The 18,779-nt window shown below is 26.4% G+C and overlaps 1 protein-coding gene across 3 annotated transcripts in view; it reads left to right on the top strand.

Moving 5' to 3' along the window:
• Positions 1–18,779, top strand: part of LOC107452286 (kinesin associated protein 3) — a 41,919-nt gene that overhangs the window by 9,692 nt on the left and 13,448 nt on the right. For 2 of the 3 annotated variants that reach the window (XM_071186215.1, XM_043047804.2), the window contains exons 6-13: positions 1,398–1,534; positions 2,219–2,306; positions 4,198–4,296; positions 5,155–5,333; positions 5,788–5,950; positions 13,194–13,294; positions 15,421–15,642; positions 17,850–18,021. In XM_071186215.1, the coding sequence (XP_071042316.1) occupies positions 1,398–1,534; positions 2,219–2,306; positions 4,198–4,296; positions 5,155–5,333; positions 5,788–5,950; positions 13,194–13,294; positions 15,421–15,642; positions 17,850–18,021 (1,161 nt within the window). Of the gene's footprint in view, positions 1–1,397; positions 1,535–2,218; positions 2,309–4,197; positions 4,297–5,154; positions 5,334–5,787; positions 5,951–13,193; positions 13,295–15,420; positions 15,643–17,849; positions 18,022–18,779 lie in introns of all 3 variants that reach the window. The other variant, XM_071186216.1, reaches the window with a different exon arrangement.

Raw genomic sequence — 18,779 nt, 5'->3', positions numbered from 1 at the left:
TGTTTTCTCTCTATTTTTAACTTAATATATGATAGTCAATACAATAAATCTAATAAGTGTTAACAAATTCAGATTAAAGTAATAAATATGTGAGGTTTCATCACAAATTAACAATCATTATTAACAGTTTGATAATTACTAATAATTGGTTAATAGGATAAATTCTCACAAATTGTTCCTTTTTACTAGCTTATTTTGTTATTATAACTAATTTCTGATTATTATAAAATATCCAATTAGCTTAAGTTTGGAAATGTTAAAGTGAATGAAATGTTGGGCAATGGGCCTTGATCTAAATAATGGACATTAGTATAGAGAATACCAGGCAATATGGTTAAATTTGCATTTTTATTTGCATCAGAAGACTTGTTATTAACTATAATTGCTAGTTATTTATAATATTTTCCCAGTAGGGATGTGCATCCATTTTTAGGTATATGCTTGCTTGGAATTCTTTATACTGATAACTTTTTTAGGTTTTTGCTCAGTATTGCCTACATCAATACATTTTTGAGGTTTTTGCTCAGGGTCCTATATTTTTTTCTCTGATGATTTTTTAAGTGTGTCATTGCCTGTTATTCCCTACTCTGATAGTTTTTCTAATCTATTTTTAATAGATAGTAACATTAATTACCATCACCATGAATGGCTCGAGAGCCCAGGGTGGGCCTTTTTAAGTTCCACCCTGGGGTGCGAAAGAGTTGCCTGCCTTTTTCCTGCCAGCGTTTTCCTGTTTTTAAGAACAAAAAGCCTTTTTCTAGGCCATCTGTCTATCTCAAATTTGACCTGCCTCTTTTTAGTGTGCCAACTGGTTTGGCATCAAAAACTCTTTTTGTGGTTCGGTCTTCATCCATTCTGATGACTTGGCCTACCCATTTTATTCCTTGTCGTTTAATGAAGTTAATAATGTCAGGAAATTAGTTAGAATGTTATTAAGTTAATACTGTGAAGTTGTAAAAAAGACATTAATTACTAGCTAATTAATTCAATTGGTTTCTTTTTTTTAAGATTACGGTTCAAGTTTATTTCTTACATTGTTTTTCCCCCAATTATAATTTATAACCTAATTAGATATAATTAATATATTTCAATAATAACTGATTAAAATGGTTAAGGTCTGTAATTTGTGCCAGTTCAGTGAAATAACTTTTGTTTAGTGTCTACGATAAGAAAAATTCAAAGGGATAAAAAATATATTTTCAGGTAAGTTGTTTGTAACTTTAAATAATTTTATACTGATTATAATCAAAGATGTGTTGCTCTAAAGACTATATTGTTGTTAAGGGCTATTTTGTTACAACCAATCTCTTTTTACGATAGACAGACATGTGATATTATTTGTGTGCAACTATGTTGTTAAGTTTATTTGATCTTAATAAACGAGATATTTCTTCTAGAAATCCTTCTTGGTGCTCTTGCTCGAGTTTTACGAGAAGATGGACGTAAATCGATTGAACTCAGTACCAATATAGTTCACGTGTTTTGCTGCTTTTCAGTTTTTTCCCAATTCCATCCCCTCCTTGCTCAGCATAAGGTAAATATGAATTGAATGAACTAATTATTTAAGAAATGTTAATAAATATTTGTTCTGAGAAAGAAAAAAATGATTTATGAATAGAAATGTTTTTAAGTATATTCATAATTTATAAGAAAAATTAAGTCATAAAGAAAAATATTATCATAAAGCAATTTTTTATTGCTTTTGTGAAATAAGTATTGTATAATATTTAAATTATCTTTCATATTTGTATGATTTGAGTTTTGTAGCAGACTAAAATGTGTATTCTCTTTCTAAAAAGATTTTTTTCTTTCTCCATAAACTTCTAGCTACATAATCTGAAAATGTTTTAATAGTTGTAAACTTCAAAAAGTTAAATATTAAAATTGTTTTGAAGCTTCAGTTTACTCTTGTATTAATGCTTGAAATCAAATCACAATAATGCATATAGTGACTATAGAAAAAAGTTATTGACACCTTTCTTTTATTTTATTTTTGATAAATTAATCACTTTCTTCTAAGTTTTCTCAAACTTCTTACCTTCTAAGCACACATTGTTTAGAGTGTTAGCCATTCTAGTGTAATTCAATGAACTTAATAATTGAAAGATTACATTTGAGACTTTTATCCTTAAAAAATACTAAATGTAATTTTTAAATCTGTTTTAAGTTTTTATTATGAAGTGTGTTTTATTTGACAAATGTTTTGCACTTTGAATAGGTTGGCTCTTTGTGCATTGATGTTGTAGATGGGGAACTGAAACGATATGAACAGTGGAGTGAGGAAATTGCAAAGAAGAAAGTTTTGAATATCCTTTAGATTTATATAAAATATCAATTTTTTTCTTGAAACAAAAAATTGTATGAAAGATTTAATTTTAATAATGGGAATATTTATCCTCATAAGATAAAGAAAGACGAATATTTATATGGTGAACTAAGGAAATATTTTTGTTTTTTCTTGTGACTTTAATTTTTAAAAAATCTTGATCTTTTGATTTCAGATTTTAAGAAAAAATATTTTATTACCATATTTTCCAAACAGATTGCCATTTATTCTTAGATCATTTCAATGAATAAAAAATTGAGATACCAGTCTTTTGTTTATTTATTTTTTGATGGAAAAAAAAGACTTGTTCCAGAAATGGGAGCAATTGTCCCAAATGGGTTTAAAAGAAGTATATTGCATTCTTGGAAGAAATTCTAAATTTATCCCCGAAAACATTTAATGCATGATTTTTAATGGATAATCATAATAATTTGATATTAAACAAAATAATTTTGTTGTTGTTACTGTTATTTATATTGGTGTTCTTACTGCTATTTATTACTAGGTTCTTTTATGCTATGTTTAGTGAAAAATTGTAAGGTTTTAAACTTTTTTTCACTCTTATGACAGTTTGAAACAAACAGCACTATTTCAAAATCTGCTACCAATAATAACTTATAAAATTGTACAGAACATCTGAAATCTTAATTCCAATACAGTTATCACAGCATCTAGTTTATTTTTGAAATAGAATATTTACTGTGTTTAAAGGGTTTTCCTTGTGTAGTTCCCCCTTTTAAATAACCTATTTTTTTCACTTTTTAAAAGACTACATATTAAAAAATAATTGATTAAACTATCGGATACTCAAGTGAGAGACTGGGAATAATGTGAATAAAAAGAGATCGTACTTTTCACCCTGAATGTCAAGAACCAATAGACCAAATTAAATGGAAGATCATTAGATTTATATGAATGCAATTGTCATATTAAAAATGTGCTTTTATTAAGAATTTTTTTATTCAAATATTAAGTAAATTTTTATTGACATGTTTCTCCTAACAGTCACCATTATTTTAGTTTTTTGGAAAGCGTTTTAAGGTTACTGGTGACTCTGGAAACACTCTGTAGCATGTCAGATATGCCAGAAATCCTAGAGGAGAAGCAAAAAAAGTTATGATGCATCTTCTAAGACACCTAATTCTCCTGTGCAGAAAAAAAATGGTGTACCAGCAGATTTATGTTGACAAAATTCAAACGAAACTTTAAATATATATAAAAGAAGTTTATTTTCTTCTGTCATTAATAGCTAAAGGAGAAAATTATAATAATTCTGAAAATAAAATTCATCATTGATACAGGTGTTTGACCAGCCTTAATTATATGCCTTAATATTTCAAATATAAATCTTCTTTATTTGAATTTTTTTGTTTTGTCTATGAATATTATTATAAATGTGAATATTAATAAACGAATAAAAAAATCTGATATTTTAAGTAGGGAACCAGATTTAATAAAAAGGGATCCTGAAATATGGAAGTTCAGGGTCCTCAAGACCCATTTACATTATTACAACCATGTAAATTAAAAGTTATTACTTGCTTTTTTTTTTATTAAAAATACACTTCCTGAAAAAATTTGTCTAAACAATATTTCTTAGTCAACAGATTGTAAGAACTATGATTTAAAAAAAATATCCAGAAAATAATAATTTTTTTTTTTTTACCAGATTGTGAACCCCATTAAAAGTCAAATCATATCTTTTTAATGTTTATGTTAGAAAACAAATGCATTTGATAGGCACTTTTAAAATAATAACATGTCTCTTGAAGTACTTGTCTAAATATATGTTTATTCTTAAAAAGTGATTCATTTGGTTTTATTTTTATTGACGAGAAAAAGTCTTTGTCTCTATCCTTAACTTTATGCAATAGATTCAGGAAAATCAAGTCCAGCAATGATGGCTGACTACGAAAAAAGTTTCCAGAAGTATCTCACCTTAGTAAAAAAACAAAACCAACTTCTTCGAGGTAGTATTTTTACTTAACTTTAATTATTATTTGTTTATAAAAAAGTCATATGTATTTTGTTTTTAATAGCTTATTTAATTTATCCCAATTAATTTCTGATGATAAAATCACATACAAAAAATTCAACTAAGGATAATCTGTAGTTAAGAAACTTGCAGGCTCATATTAAAAGTTTTTGTTCACAAGTTTCGAAAATTGAACTTGTCTTAGTGCAAATCATTAAATACATTTGCTCCAACTGCTATGGTATTTCTGTAGTTTATGCCATTTTCTGTCCTAGCAGTTACAAAGGTAATGTCTTTGTATTTTTATAAATTAGATTTAATTCTCTTCAGATTCTTAATAAACTGTTTAAACAGACTTATTAAAAGTTGAACAAATAGTTATGTTAAGTACTGATAAAAGTTTTATAAGAGCTTTTTTTATTTTAAAAACTTCGTTGGATTACTACCAGGGGAAAAATAATTTTCAAAAGCTTCAAATATTGGAGGTTATGTAAAAATTCTAGCATGAAATTTTATTTAGCTTTACACTTAGTTTTTAAAAAATTGTAACATTTCTAAACTAAACTTTATTTTAATTATCTAAAAACCGTTACCTCATTTAGCATTTAAATGATCATTTGTGGGTACTCGCTTGAGCACTTGTGTGTTGATCATTTGTGAGTTATAAATGGCAGTATGAAATTTCAAGGTAAACATTCTAAATAATATTAAAAGCATTCTTTCAAGCAAATTATATTATTTTCGTGTTTTTGAATGGGGCACAGATTTAAACAAATATTTATACACTGCCACTGAGTAAAGTTTCTTTGAAAGTAGAAATTATATGAGCTAAATTCTTTCTTCCATTTTCTAGTCTGCTTTCTACTTCTCAGTCACATTGCGGAAGATAGAAAAGTTGAGAACAAAATGGTAAATCGTGGAATTGTTGGACTCTTGTCTAAAAGTTTAAGCAGAGAATTACCTGAATTACTAATACTTGTTGTTACATTCCTTATGAAGTTATCTATCTACATTGAAAATAAAGAAGAAATGGTAAACACACTTAATACATTTTTCATTTAAATCATAAAATAATATTGCACCTTATTAATTTTCCTTTCAGATATTAAAGTATTACATTTTACTAATTTTATTTCAATGTATTAAAATCAAATAAATATAGGCTAATAAATTGTTCTGCTTTTGTTTACAGAAAGAAAATTTATATAAAACTCTGGTGTTTTTGTTTACTTCACTGTTACTTTACACACTTTTTACTACCTACTTATAGCTTTTTATTTTTCTATGCTAATAATAAAATTTTCTCCGTATTATTTCCTAAAAAGGAAGTGAAATCTAAAGAAGATATTTGCTGTCACTTTTTACTTTTTATCAATCAAAACATTATTTTACTACTTATTAATCAAAACATTATAATTCAGGATCAAACTGTATTCTCCTTCAAAGTGTGCAAGTGATTCTTTTTAAAACTATTATTTTATTTCAGGAATTCAACTGTATTGTTGAACAGGTCGCTCATCTTATCCCTCATGAAAATTCAGAATTACTGAGTGCTGTCCTTAAATTATTGTTAAATTTGTCTTTCTCAATAGAGTCTAGAAATTCAATGGTCAAGTGTGGATTATTGCAGAAGCTTGTCACTTTAATGTGTAAGTTCTACCTTTACTTCTTTTAACATTCTATTCTCTATGCAGTAGCATTAAATAGTTCCAAACTTTTAAATTTTCTTTCTTTCTGACATTTAATCACACCTCTCTTAAATCTCTTAGATCTCTTTAAATAGTTTATAGAGCAGACCCATTCATAAATCCATTCATTCATCCGCAAATCCTAATTTTAACTTGAACCTGAGAACGATCAATTTCCAATTCATTACCTCCAGAGGTATAATTTGTTGTGAGAACATGGAGGACTTTGTGACCTGGCAGATTTAACGTACACCAGTCACCATTTACTTCACTGTGAGTCCTCGGCCAGCTTGATTCGACCTCCCATTCTCTGGAATGTGAGTTCAGTGCTCTGCCAACCAGGCTTTCCCGGCCTAAACAGGGTTCTGTCTAGGTTTTCCTGACAGGTACCTATTTTGTGAAAATTTAGACGTAATTTGTGAAAAATTAAAAATTATATTAAGAAATCAACACAAAAATATGGATTTATCGTTTCTTAAGGGATACAAAAATGAAATTTTAAGAAAAAGTATTTTGTGAAACTACCGTTTTTCCTAAAATTGAATTTGTGAAACTACCGTTTTTCCTTAAGTTGAACTTGTGAAGGTACCGCTAAACGGTAGTAAATTCGGCCTGGACAGATCCCTGCTAAATAAGTCCATTAATTTTAAACCAATTTTACAACAAGTACAAACAATAAACATTATCGTTCTCAATAAATGTAATGCTAGTGTGTATTCTGTAATATTGTAATTTCAATGCTAGTGTGTAACTAATTATTATTCAATATCACAACAACTGAGCATCAAACTCTCTGTTTAACCTTTCTTTCTTCAACCTCATTAAAAGTTAGCATATTGCGTTTACTTTAATTTTCAATGAACTTCTTAGCCTTAAATTTTAAGCCAAATTATTTAAACATTATGAGATATCATAAAGTTGGTTGAATTGTCTCTACTTTTGGCAGAGTCCTTTTTGGATAATGTGCCTATAATGGATCTCCTCTGTATTCAAAAAGTGTTGATTAATTACTTACTTTTGATTGAGCAGACTGTCTTTATTCATATTACATGCAAAATTTATAATATTATTTGAAATGTCGCTTGGATAACAATTTTTTTTAATATTTTGCACCTTGATGTCTGCTATGAAATAAATTTTTGATCCTGTTTTCATCATCTGCTTCAATCAGACATTAATTTTTTCGATTTCTGCCCTAATTAACAAAAATCCATCTACTTGTCATCTACACCAACTGCTGCACACATCCACCAAAACACTCCACTTAACATTCAATACTCCAGAGTGTGTAGCGTTTTTAAAAAGTGCTTAAAGGTGTTTATTTTTTTATTTATGGTTTTTTAAAAGCCCTTAAAAGTGCTTTTTTTTATTCGGGTTTGTAAAAAGTGCTTAATTTTCTATCTTTGAAAATGAGAATTTTTCTTTGCTGCATCGATTGTCATCATAAATTACAGAAAAAAAAGTTTCATTTTCATAATTTTCTCTGCAGTATTTATCAGAAGCTAGTTATTTTATCATGATTATGTAAGGTCTTTGAAAATGTTTTTGCATTTTGTTGATTTTATGTTCGTAAATTGAGAACTTTAAACAATAGAAGGAAATAGTTTTTACTGCATATATCCTAATTATGTTTTTTTTGGACTGTTCGATACCAATTGATTGATTTCTATGCTGGTTCGTTTGATAACAAATGAAATGGACTGTATTAAAGATTTTTATTATGATTGGTGCTACGAGCACGCTCATGCTATAAGATCAACAACTAATTTTCAACTGATTAGGGTTACAACAAACGGTGGCGAGGATGCTGAGACAAAGATGCCAAGTTGGCGCTATATTTCTGAGATATTGAACATCCACCCGCCGTTGAATTATATTCAATAAACATACAAATTAGCATAACAATGGTACATAAACATATTCCAATATAAAATTTACAAAGATTGAATAAATGCTGTAGGTACACATAATGAGAAAATTAACACACATCTTTTTTAATTGTCCAATGGCAAAATACACAATTTATTAATGCTACGTTTAACAATTCCCTTGCTCGTTTTAATCTCCGCTACTCTAACCTTTCCATCCGTTCCAGGAAATAGTTTTAAAATTCGTCCCAAGANTTTTTTTTTTTTTTTTTTTTTTTTTTTTTTTTTTTTTTTTTTTTTTTTTTTTTTTTTTTTTTTTTTTTTTTTTTTTTTTTTTTTTGGTAGGGGAAAAAAAGACTTGTTCCAGAAATGGGAACAATTGTCCCAAATGGGTTTAAAAGAAGTATATGTGTTCTATCCTCTACATTCGTGGAAGAAATTTTAAACTTATTTACGGGAACATTTAATGGATGATTTTTAATTGATGCTCGTAATAATTTGATATTAAAAAAATATGTTGTTGTTACTGTTAATTATATTGGTGTTCTTACTACTATTTATTATAGTTTTTTTTCTGCTATGTTTAGAGAAGAACTAAGGCTTTAAACTTTTTTTTTCACTCGAACGACAGTTTGAAACAAGCAGCACTATTTCAAAATCTGCTACCAATGACTTAAAAGTTGTACAGAACAGTTGAAATTTTATTTCTGATAGAGTCAACCCAGCATCTATCTAGTTAATTTATTCTATAGAATATTTACTTTGTATTGATTTTTAATTGCAAAAATGTAGGCTGAAATTTGTTTTGCATAATGCAATTTTACTGTGTATAAAGGGTTTTCCTTGTGTAGCTCCCCCTTTAAAATAACCCATTTTTTTCACTTTTTAAAAGACAACATATTAAAGAATAAATGATTAAACTATCAGATACCCAAGTGAAAGGCTGGGAATAATGTGTTGCATTTAATATGGATAAAAAGGAGAAATCGTACTTTTCACCCTGACTGTCAAGATTCAATAGAGCAAATTAAATGGAAGATCATTAGGTTTATATAAATATATGCAATTGTCATATTAAAAATTTGCTTTTATTAATAATTTTTTTTATTCAAATATTAGGTAAATTTTTATTGACATGCTTCTCCTAACTGTCACCATTATTATAGTTTTTTGGAAAACGTTTTTAGGTTACTGGTGACTCTGCTTACACTCTGTAGCACATCAAATATACCAGAAATCCCAGAGATGAACCAAAAATTTTTTTATGATGAATCTTCTGGGACACCTAACTTTCTTGTACAGTTGAAAAAGAAAGACGCGCCAGCAGATTTATTTTGACAAAATTAAAATTAAACTCTAAATATATATTAAGGAAGTTTATTTTCTTTTGTTATTAATAGCTAAAGGAGAAAATTATAATAATTATGAGTATCAAATTACATCATTGTTTTTCATTGATGCAGGTATTTGACCAGTCCTAATTATATGCCTTAATATTTCAAATATGTCTTCTTTATTTGAATTTTTTGTTTTGTCTATAAATAATATTATGAATGTGAACATTAATAAATGGATAAAAAATATAATATTTTAAATAGAGACCCAAATTTAGTAAAAAGGGACCTGGAAATATGGAAGTTCAGGATCCTGAGGACCCATTTACGTTATTACAACCATGTAAATTAAAAGTTATTACTAACTTTTTTGCTTAAAAATACTCTTCCTGAAAAAATTTTTTTGTCTAAACAAAATTTCTTAGTCAGCAAATTATAAGGAAACTATTTTTATTGTCGAGAAAAAGTTTCTTTTGTCTCTAACTCATGTTCACTCATATTTATCCTTAACTTTATGCAATAGATTCAGGAAAATCAAGTCCAGCAATGATGGCTGACTATGAAAAAAGTTTCCAGAAGTATCTCACTTTAGTAAAAAAACAAAACCAACTTCTTCGAGGTAGCTTTAATTATTTTTTGTTTATAAAAAGTCAGATCTGTTTTGTTTTAATAGCTTGTTTAATTTATCCCTATAAGTTTCCGATGATAAAATCGCACACGAAAAATTCTGTAGTTAAGAAACTCGCTGGCTTATATTAAAAGTTTTTGTTCACGAGTTTCTAAAATTGAACTTGTCATAGTGCAAATCATTAAATACATCTGCTCCAACTGCTATGGTATTTCTGTAGTTTATGACATTTTCTATCCTAGCAACAAAGGTAATGTCTTTGTATTTTTATAAATTAAATTTAACATATTAAACAGACATATTAAAAGTTGAACAAATAGTTATGTTAAGTTCTGCTGAAAGTTTTATAAGAGCTTTTTTGTTTTGTTTTAAAAACTTCTTTGGATTACTACCAGGGGAAAAATAATTTTCAAAAGCTTCAAATATTGGAGGTTATGTAAAAATTCAAGCATGAAATTTTATTAAGCTTTACACATAGCTTTTAAAAAATAGTAACATTTTCAAACTGAACTTTATTTTAATTATCAAAAAAGAGTTACTTCATTTAGCATTTAGTTGATCATTTGTGTGTACTCATTTGAGCATTTGTGTTTTGATCATTTGTCATACCTTTGTCATTCATCATTTGTGTGTTGTAAATGGCAGTATGAAGTTCCTAAAGGTAAACTTTCTAACAAAATTTTACAAGCATTCTTTCAAGCAAATTATATTATTTTCTTGTTTTTGAATGAGACACAGATTTAAATGAATATTTATACACTGCCGCTGAGTAAAGTTTCTTTAAAAGTTAAAATTATAGGAGATAAATTCTTTCTTCCTTTTTTTTAGTCTGCTTTCTACTTCTCAGTCACATTGCGGAAGACAGAAAAGTTGAGAACAAAATGGTAAATCGCGGAATTGTTGGACTCTTGTCTAAAAGTTTAAGCAGAGAATTACCTGAATTGCTAATACTTGTTGTTACATTCCTTATGAAGTTGTCTATCTACATTGAAAATAAAGAAGAAATGGTAAACACACTTTATATATTCTTCATTTAAATTATAAATTAATATTGCACCTTATTAATTTTCCTTTCAGATATTGAAATATTACATTTTACTAATTTTATTTCAATGTATTAAAATCAAATAAATGTAGGCAAATACATTGTTCTGCTTTTGTTTACAGAAAGAAAATTGATCTAAAACTCATGTGCTTTTGTTTACTTCCCTGTTACAATACACTTTTTACGACCAACTTACAGCTTTTTATTTTTCTATGTTAATAATAAAATTTTCTCTGTGTTATTTCTTAAAAAGGAAGTGAAGTCTACAGAAATTATTTGCTGTCACTTTTTACTTTTTATCAATCAAAACATTATTTTACCATTTATTAATCAAAACATTATAATGGAGGGTCAAACTGTATTCTCCTTTGAAGTGTGCAAGTGATTCTTTTTAAAAAATATTATTTTATTTCAGGAATTCAACTGTATTGTTGAACAGGTCGCTCATCTTGTTCCTCATGAAAATTCAGAACTACTGAGTGCTGTTCTTAAATTATTGTTAAATTTGTCTTTCTCAATAGAATCTAGAAATTCAATGGTCAAGTGTGGATTATTGCAGAAACTTGTCACTTTAATGTGTAAGTTCTACCTTTACTTCATTTAACATTCTATTCTCTATGTAGTAGCATTACATATTTCCAAGCTTTTAAATTTTCTTTATTTCATACATTTAATCACACCTTATTCCTCTTTAAATAGTTTATAGTGCGGACCCATTCATACATCCATTCATTCATCCACAAATCCTAATTTTAACTTGAACCCGAGAATGATCAATCTCCAATTCATTACCTCCAGAGGTATAATTTGTTATGAGAACACGGAGGACTTTGTGACCTGGCAGATTTAACTTGCACCGGTCATCATATACTTCACTGTGATTCCTTGGCCAGCTGGACTCGATCTCCAGTTCTCTGGAGTGTGAGTCCAGTGCTCTGCCAACCAGGTTTTCCCGGCCTAAATAAATCAATTATTTTTAAATCAGTTTTACAACAAGTGCAAACAATAAACATTACTATTCTCAATAAACGTAACGGCTAAGTTTTGATTTCAATGCTAGTGTGTAACTAATTATTATTCAATGTCACAACTGAGCATTGAAATCTCTATTTAACCCTTCTTTCTTCAACCTCATTTAAAAGTTAGCATATATGTCATTGCGTTTACTTTAATTTTCAAAGAACTTTTTAGCCTTACATTTTAAGCCAAATTATTTAAACATTATGAGATATCATAAAGTTGGTTGGATTGTCTCTACTTTTGGCAGTGTTCTTTTTCAATAATGTACCTATAACGGATCTCCTCTGTACTCAAAAAGTGTTGATTAATTACTTACATTTGTTTGAGCATATTATATGCTAAATTTATGTCTTTATTTATATTATATGCTAAATTTATGATATTATTTGAAATGTCGCTTGAATAACATTTTTTTTTATTTTGCACCTTGATGTCTGCTATAAAATAAATTTTTAATCCTGTTTTCCTCACCTGCTTCAATTAGACATTAATTATTTTAATTTCTGCCCTAATTAACAAAAATCCATCTACTTTTGTCATCTGTGCCAACTGCGGCACACATCCACTAAAACACTACACTTCAATACATCTGGCTGCGTATTGTTTTTTAAAAGTGCTTAAAGTTGTTTATTTATTTTTTATTTATGTTTTTTAAAAGCCCTTAAAAGTGCTTTTTTTATTGGGGTTTGTAAAAAGTGCTTAATTTTCTATATTTGAAAATGAGAATGTTTCTTTGCTGCGTCGATCGTCATCGTAAATTACAAAAAAAAAGCTTCATTTTCATAATTTTCTCTGCAGTATTTATCAGAAACTAGTTATTTTATCATGATTATGTAAATTCGTTGAAAATGTTTTTGCATTTTGTTGATTTTATGTTTATAAATTAAGAACTGTAATCAATAGAAAGAAATAGTTTTTATCACTGCACATATCCTAATTATGATTTTTTTTGGACAGTCATTAAAAATATTTTTGAGCGCTTAAGTGCTTATTTTTTGCTGAAAAATCTGGCTGTTCTCCAATTAACATTCACTGCAACTGAGTGGATTATTTTTTTAATCTTTTCTCCTGCCTCCAATTAACGGAATGAATAATAATTTGTCATTGAATGAAAACTTGTTGTTTTGGATTAAAATCTAAATTAAAACCTTTTATATTAAAGGATGTTTTTAAGCAACTCTCAAAATGTGCTTTTACATAGAACATTTTGTTGCGATTTTATTAGCATTTGTATAAATAGCATAATAGGTTTTATTTTTTAATTCCTGTAATAATTATAATCAGTTTATTGATTTTATTTTTAATCTAGCTGTGAAGGCTCACCTTAATGAAGTTTTAGGCATCCTGTATCACATTAGCTTTGATGATCGGTGTAAATCTCTATTTACATACACTGACTGTATTCCATTAGTAAGTATCATGATAGTGTTAGATATTGTTTCAATTTATTAAATAGTTTGAACGACGTTTTTAGTTTTTCAGAAAAAAGCCCTAACCCACTTTGATTTTTTAGGGTTTAATGTGTTGTACCACAGTTTACTGTTTGTTTTTCAAAAATTTTTTAAAAAACTTCAGCTTATTTTTTGAGTTTTTTACTTTTTTTGAGATTTTTTTCCTTCAAAGTTGAATTTGGGGTAATTTATGGGTTGTTGAAAGTTATTAAGTTTTTTTTTCAAGATTATGTTTGATATATTTTTAGGACCCATTTTTTATAGTTTTTTTTATGCAAGATTAATTTTATTACATTTTTAAAACTAATGACATTTTTCATTTTATTTTTCTTTGAAGAAAAAGATATAGGGTAAAGTATTAAGGATAAAGGCTATAACTATATAGATTTAAAAGGAAGTGAAGGTCTTGCCAGCAAGCTAAGATAAATATTGGAAAAGTAAGCTAAGAAAGCTATGAAGGAATTTCATAAATATATTTTGCCTGAAATAGTCAAAAATCAATAGTAAGCATTAAATCTGGGTTGTAATTACTGAGTCTCTGGATTACTAAAAAGAAATTTGTTTTCAAATGAAAAGTTTCTTTTTTGTCCTAAATAATTAGGCTTAAATCAGTGTAACTCTGCCTTGAATCATTTCACTCATAGGCTATGAATTGAAAATGTACTTGATTTTATGTTTGATTTATTTATTTACAGAAAATGTAGTGTAGTTTAAAGAAATGATCTTAAATATTTATTAAAATAAAGATAGGTGCTAAATTTGATACTTGACGTTTCAATTTTTGAAAATGTTACAATGTTTTCTATAATCTGCAAAACTGGTTAAGGCGAAGTCTATTTAAAGAATGATTAAAATTTACATGAATTTCTATAAGATTTTCATGTTATTATGACATTACTTTATTATTTATGACAGAACTTTACTATATTGGTGTTTTTAAAGATTTTAAAATTTTAAAAAAAATTATTTTTAATAAATTATATCGTAAGTCACTTTTTAATTACAACTCATTAAACAAAGATATTTAATTAATATTTTTTCAATATTTTCTGATGAAACTTGCTGCATATACCAAGATTAATATTATTTTTTAATATTTGGATGTTATAGTTTTTTATCGCTTAAAGTGTGGCATCATAGAAAAATATTTCACGTATTTAAACAGTATTTCAGGAACTTATGCTTTTAAATTAATTAATATTTTCATTGACAGTTCATAATATTATAGTATTAATATTTAATGGTTAAGAATGTTTTTTGTTTTCGTTATTCAGCGTGTTAGATTTTAATTTTATTTCATTTTCTTTTTCACTTTTAAAAGATTGTATTTTGAATCTGTTAAGTTCATGTTGCTTTTAACGTATGGTTTCCGAAATAAGTAAACATATTTTTACAATACTTTTCACCTTATCTTTTTAAAAGTTGATAATATTTTTTTTTAAATCTTTCAGTGTATTAGTATTTAATATTTCAGAGTGTATTTTTCTAATTTTGAGTTAGCTTATTAAATCTAAATATTTTTAGTCCTAAAAATTTTAATATTATTGTTATTTTCTACTAATTAAAAGTCAATTCTAAAACTATTCTATAGGTAAAATTTTCTTTATCGTGAGTAAAATATTTTCTTCAAAGAATATTTTATGATATTATACATTAAATAAACTATGAATTTCTGGTGTACTTTATAACTTTCTATCAAACATGTGAACAATTGAAAAATGACCTGAGAAACATGAATCGCCATGAGAAATGGTGCGATATTAATTAAATTTATTATATAATTTTGTATTTAAGTTTATACTATATAATTTTACTTTATACTATATAATTTTACTTCATACTATATAATTTTTATTTAAATACTATACTATATAAGTCTATTTAATTTTATTTTTGTAAATTATGTAAATTAAATCACTTATTATTCACAAAATTAAAAAGAAGTGAATTAAAGTGTTGATGAATTGTTTGACTTAGTGTAATCATATATTCTAATTTTTTATGATACTTTTTTTCTCTCTCATTGGTGTGGAATGTAAGCATTTTAAAAGCTTTAAAAAAATTTGAATTAACCTTTTTTTGCAGACTATGAAAATGATTGTTGAACATTCTGACACTGTATTACCGAAGTACTTGATAGCATTGGCTGTTAACTTGGCTGCAAACAAGCGTAACGCTCAACTGATGTGTGAAAATGATGGATTGAGACGCTTAGTGGAGAGGGCTTTTCATTATCAAGATTGTCTGCTCCTAAAGATGATTAGAAATATATCCCAACATGATGGCCCTACCAAAATATTATTTGTGGTAATTATATGGTGATTTTAATATTGTTATCATATGACAAATCTCACATTTTTGGAGTTTTATTAGTAGCAGAGCTGGCAAAAAAACATGATTTTTTTATAATACATGAAAAAAAATCTTTTTTTTTTCAATTTTAGAATTTAATTTTATTTAAATCTTTTTTTTTTTAATTTTTAAATCAGATTTTTATTTTATTTATATCATATCTTTTTTTTTCGTCATATATCAATCAAGGCTCTGATAACATTTATTAATTATGCTCAATACAATTTAAGAACAATATTATAACGAAAACATTTTATCTTTTTAACTGAAATGATTAAAACAATTATATAAATATACAGAATCGTGTACACAATACGTTATAAAATGAAATCGGTTTTTTATTTTTTTATTTATGCTTAATATAAGGACTCAATTTGTAGCATCAAGCAAAGAATAAATAACTTAGATTAGGAAACACAAAAAAGGAGAAAAAATCAATTAATTTAAATTACTCTAGGTAGTGCAAGTCTTTATTATTTGTATATATTTAATACATTTTAAAAATAATTATACTTAAATAAATAAGCATAAAATTAAATGGTTATGATTAAAATCTATTTATTTAATAGCAAATTATTTTGCATTCAGCTAATGGAAAGTTATATTATTAAAAAGCATCTCCTGAAGAAATGAAGCTATATTTAGGGTTTTTATACCATTATTTTAAGCATTAAATAATAATTTACGTGCATAACCTGGTATAATATCTTAAATATCATTGAAAGTAGACTTTTAAAGAAAATGACAACTTTAAGAATAAATACATATAAATGAATCGAAACAAAAAATTATTTTTAACTTGAATGAATTATTCTTTTTCTAAAATAAAAATCAGTTGATGTAAATAAATGTTTTTTTATTAAAAAAAATTGTCAAGTGATTTGAGGGGAAAGTGCTTTCGTCAATGTTAACATTCATCTATTAAAAGGCACACCTGAATAACGGTTTGTTATTTGAGTCGTGTAATATGAAGGATTAAATGAGATTTTATCTATTGATTAACACACATTTTAACACACATTATACTAATGGCATATTTTCTTGTGCTTTGTTGGAACTTACATAGATTATGTACATGATCAATTTTTATACTTTTTGAACAGTTTTAATATGTTTTACATGATATATAATGTGATATAATTTAATATGGTATAATTTTACTATGTCATAACATAATTTTTTTAATACGTATAATTTTAATATGATATATTGTAATTTCAATATGTTTAAACATTAAAATTTACCTGCATATTAATCTCTTTCAAGATCAGGTAATTGGTGAAATGAATAATTTTCCGTACAAAAGAAATTTCTTAAAGAAGCGCAATTAATTTTACTCAGAAGTTATTGTAGTTTCTAATGTGTGAGTTCAACCTTAAAAAATGGCTTTTTTGAATTTTTTAAAATTTCTATTTACTACGCTAAGATTTTTATTTGTAAAATTTTTTGACATTCATCATAAAAACTGACTCCTTCACTATAACTTATGTATAACAGATAAAATATATCGTTTGAAAAATCTAATATGTCACATGATATAATGCTTTTTTTTTACCAAGTGCTGAAAAGAAAATCTAGTTTTATTCCTACTTTTTTTTCTCTCTAATTATAAAGTAGTTATTGGTATTTCTTCTTATTAACAATGAAATTGAAAACATTTAAAATCTTTACAATTTAGCTTCTCTTGAAATCATTGTATTTAAGAATTATTTTCGAAATGTTTGCATACTTATCAAGACAATATTTCAATCTTTTATATATATATATATATATATAATGAAATTGAAATTTAATACAGCATTTGTTCACGCAAATACACTTACACAAAAATTCATGAGAAATTAAATTTTAAAAGAATCAAGACATTTTTGTGATCCACTTTTTAATTGTCTTGTATTCGAACTGATTTGAATATATTTCAAATATTATTAATATTTAGATTTTTCTATAGGTGTATTTGTATCATGTTTTAGTTTTTGAAATCTAATTTATTTTGCTATTTTAAAAGTCAGGTTATGGTATTAAAAGCTGTTTTCTGATGTATATTATAAAATTTTGATTTTGTTCTGAAAGAAAATCAAAATAATTGTTGAAGTCTTATATGTTGTGAAACTAAAATATTAATTGTTAGTTTTTTTAATCTGCCATAAAATGTTTTTCAGGCATTTGCTGACTTATTTTGTGAAGCTATTCATCGAAGTACGGGTAAAAATGATGATTTTGTGCTTGAATGTGTGGGGATCATGGGTAATTTGACGATACCTGAATTAGATTATGAGATGTTACTCTTCCAGTACGATTTGTTGGGTTTTATGAAGAAGAAACTCTCACAAGGTTTGTCTTTTTTTTCTTCCTACTGTTATGTTTAAAAATGCTTTTTAATTTATAGTCATTTCCTTATTTATGAGATGTAATTGTGATTTGCTTTCACAGTTTTAATTCACATCTTAAAAATATTTTAAAAAACTGCTTAATTTCTAAAAGAAAATAAAACTTGGCAAATGTAAAGAGTTAGAACCTAATCTCTAACCTCTGTATTCACTGCTGACACTAACTCAATGTGAAACACCTAGTTCCAAAAACCCCGTTTGTAAATATTGACCATGAGTCAAAAAGTAATTTCTTCATTATTTTTTGACCATCTGTTTCTGAACTACGCATTATTGGACCCAATAAAATAAATATTAAAAATGCTATTTATTATCCTCTGCTATTTTTCTGTTATTATCTTCATATCTAAATATTGCTCATTATGTTGCTTGTTCATTTATATAAACTATTTTTTATTTATTGGATAAGATCTATCATTTCGCTAACTAACTTATATTAATCATTTAATAAATTATATTCTTTGTTTTTAAATTTTATATTTATTTCAAGCATTGATTGATTGCCAATTTTCTTTTTTTTCTCTTTGTTTAAATAAGTAAATAAATAAAAGTTGGAGTCTTATTTCTTAAAATTAAAATTGGAAAATGCATATAAAAAAAACTTTTCTAATATGTAATTGTGGTCACACTTTGTATTATCCATGTTTTGTTTTTTTCCTGAGGGAGAAATTATTTAAGTGCAACAACAACTGCTAATAGTAA

This window comes from Parasteatoda tepidariorum, chromosome 10, assembly GCF_043381705.1.
Source record: "Parasteatoda tepidariorum isolate YZ-2023 chromosome 10, CAS_Ptep_4.0, whole genome shotgun sequence".
NCBI classification, from domain to species: Eukaryota; Metazoa; Arthropoda; class Arachnida; order Araneae; family Theridiidae; genus Parasteatoda; species Parasteatoda tepidariorum.
The sequence above is the reverse complement of the archived record's forward strand: the minus strand, read 5'-3'. Positions and strand labels throughout refer to the sequence as shown.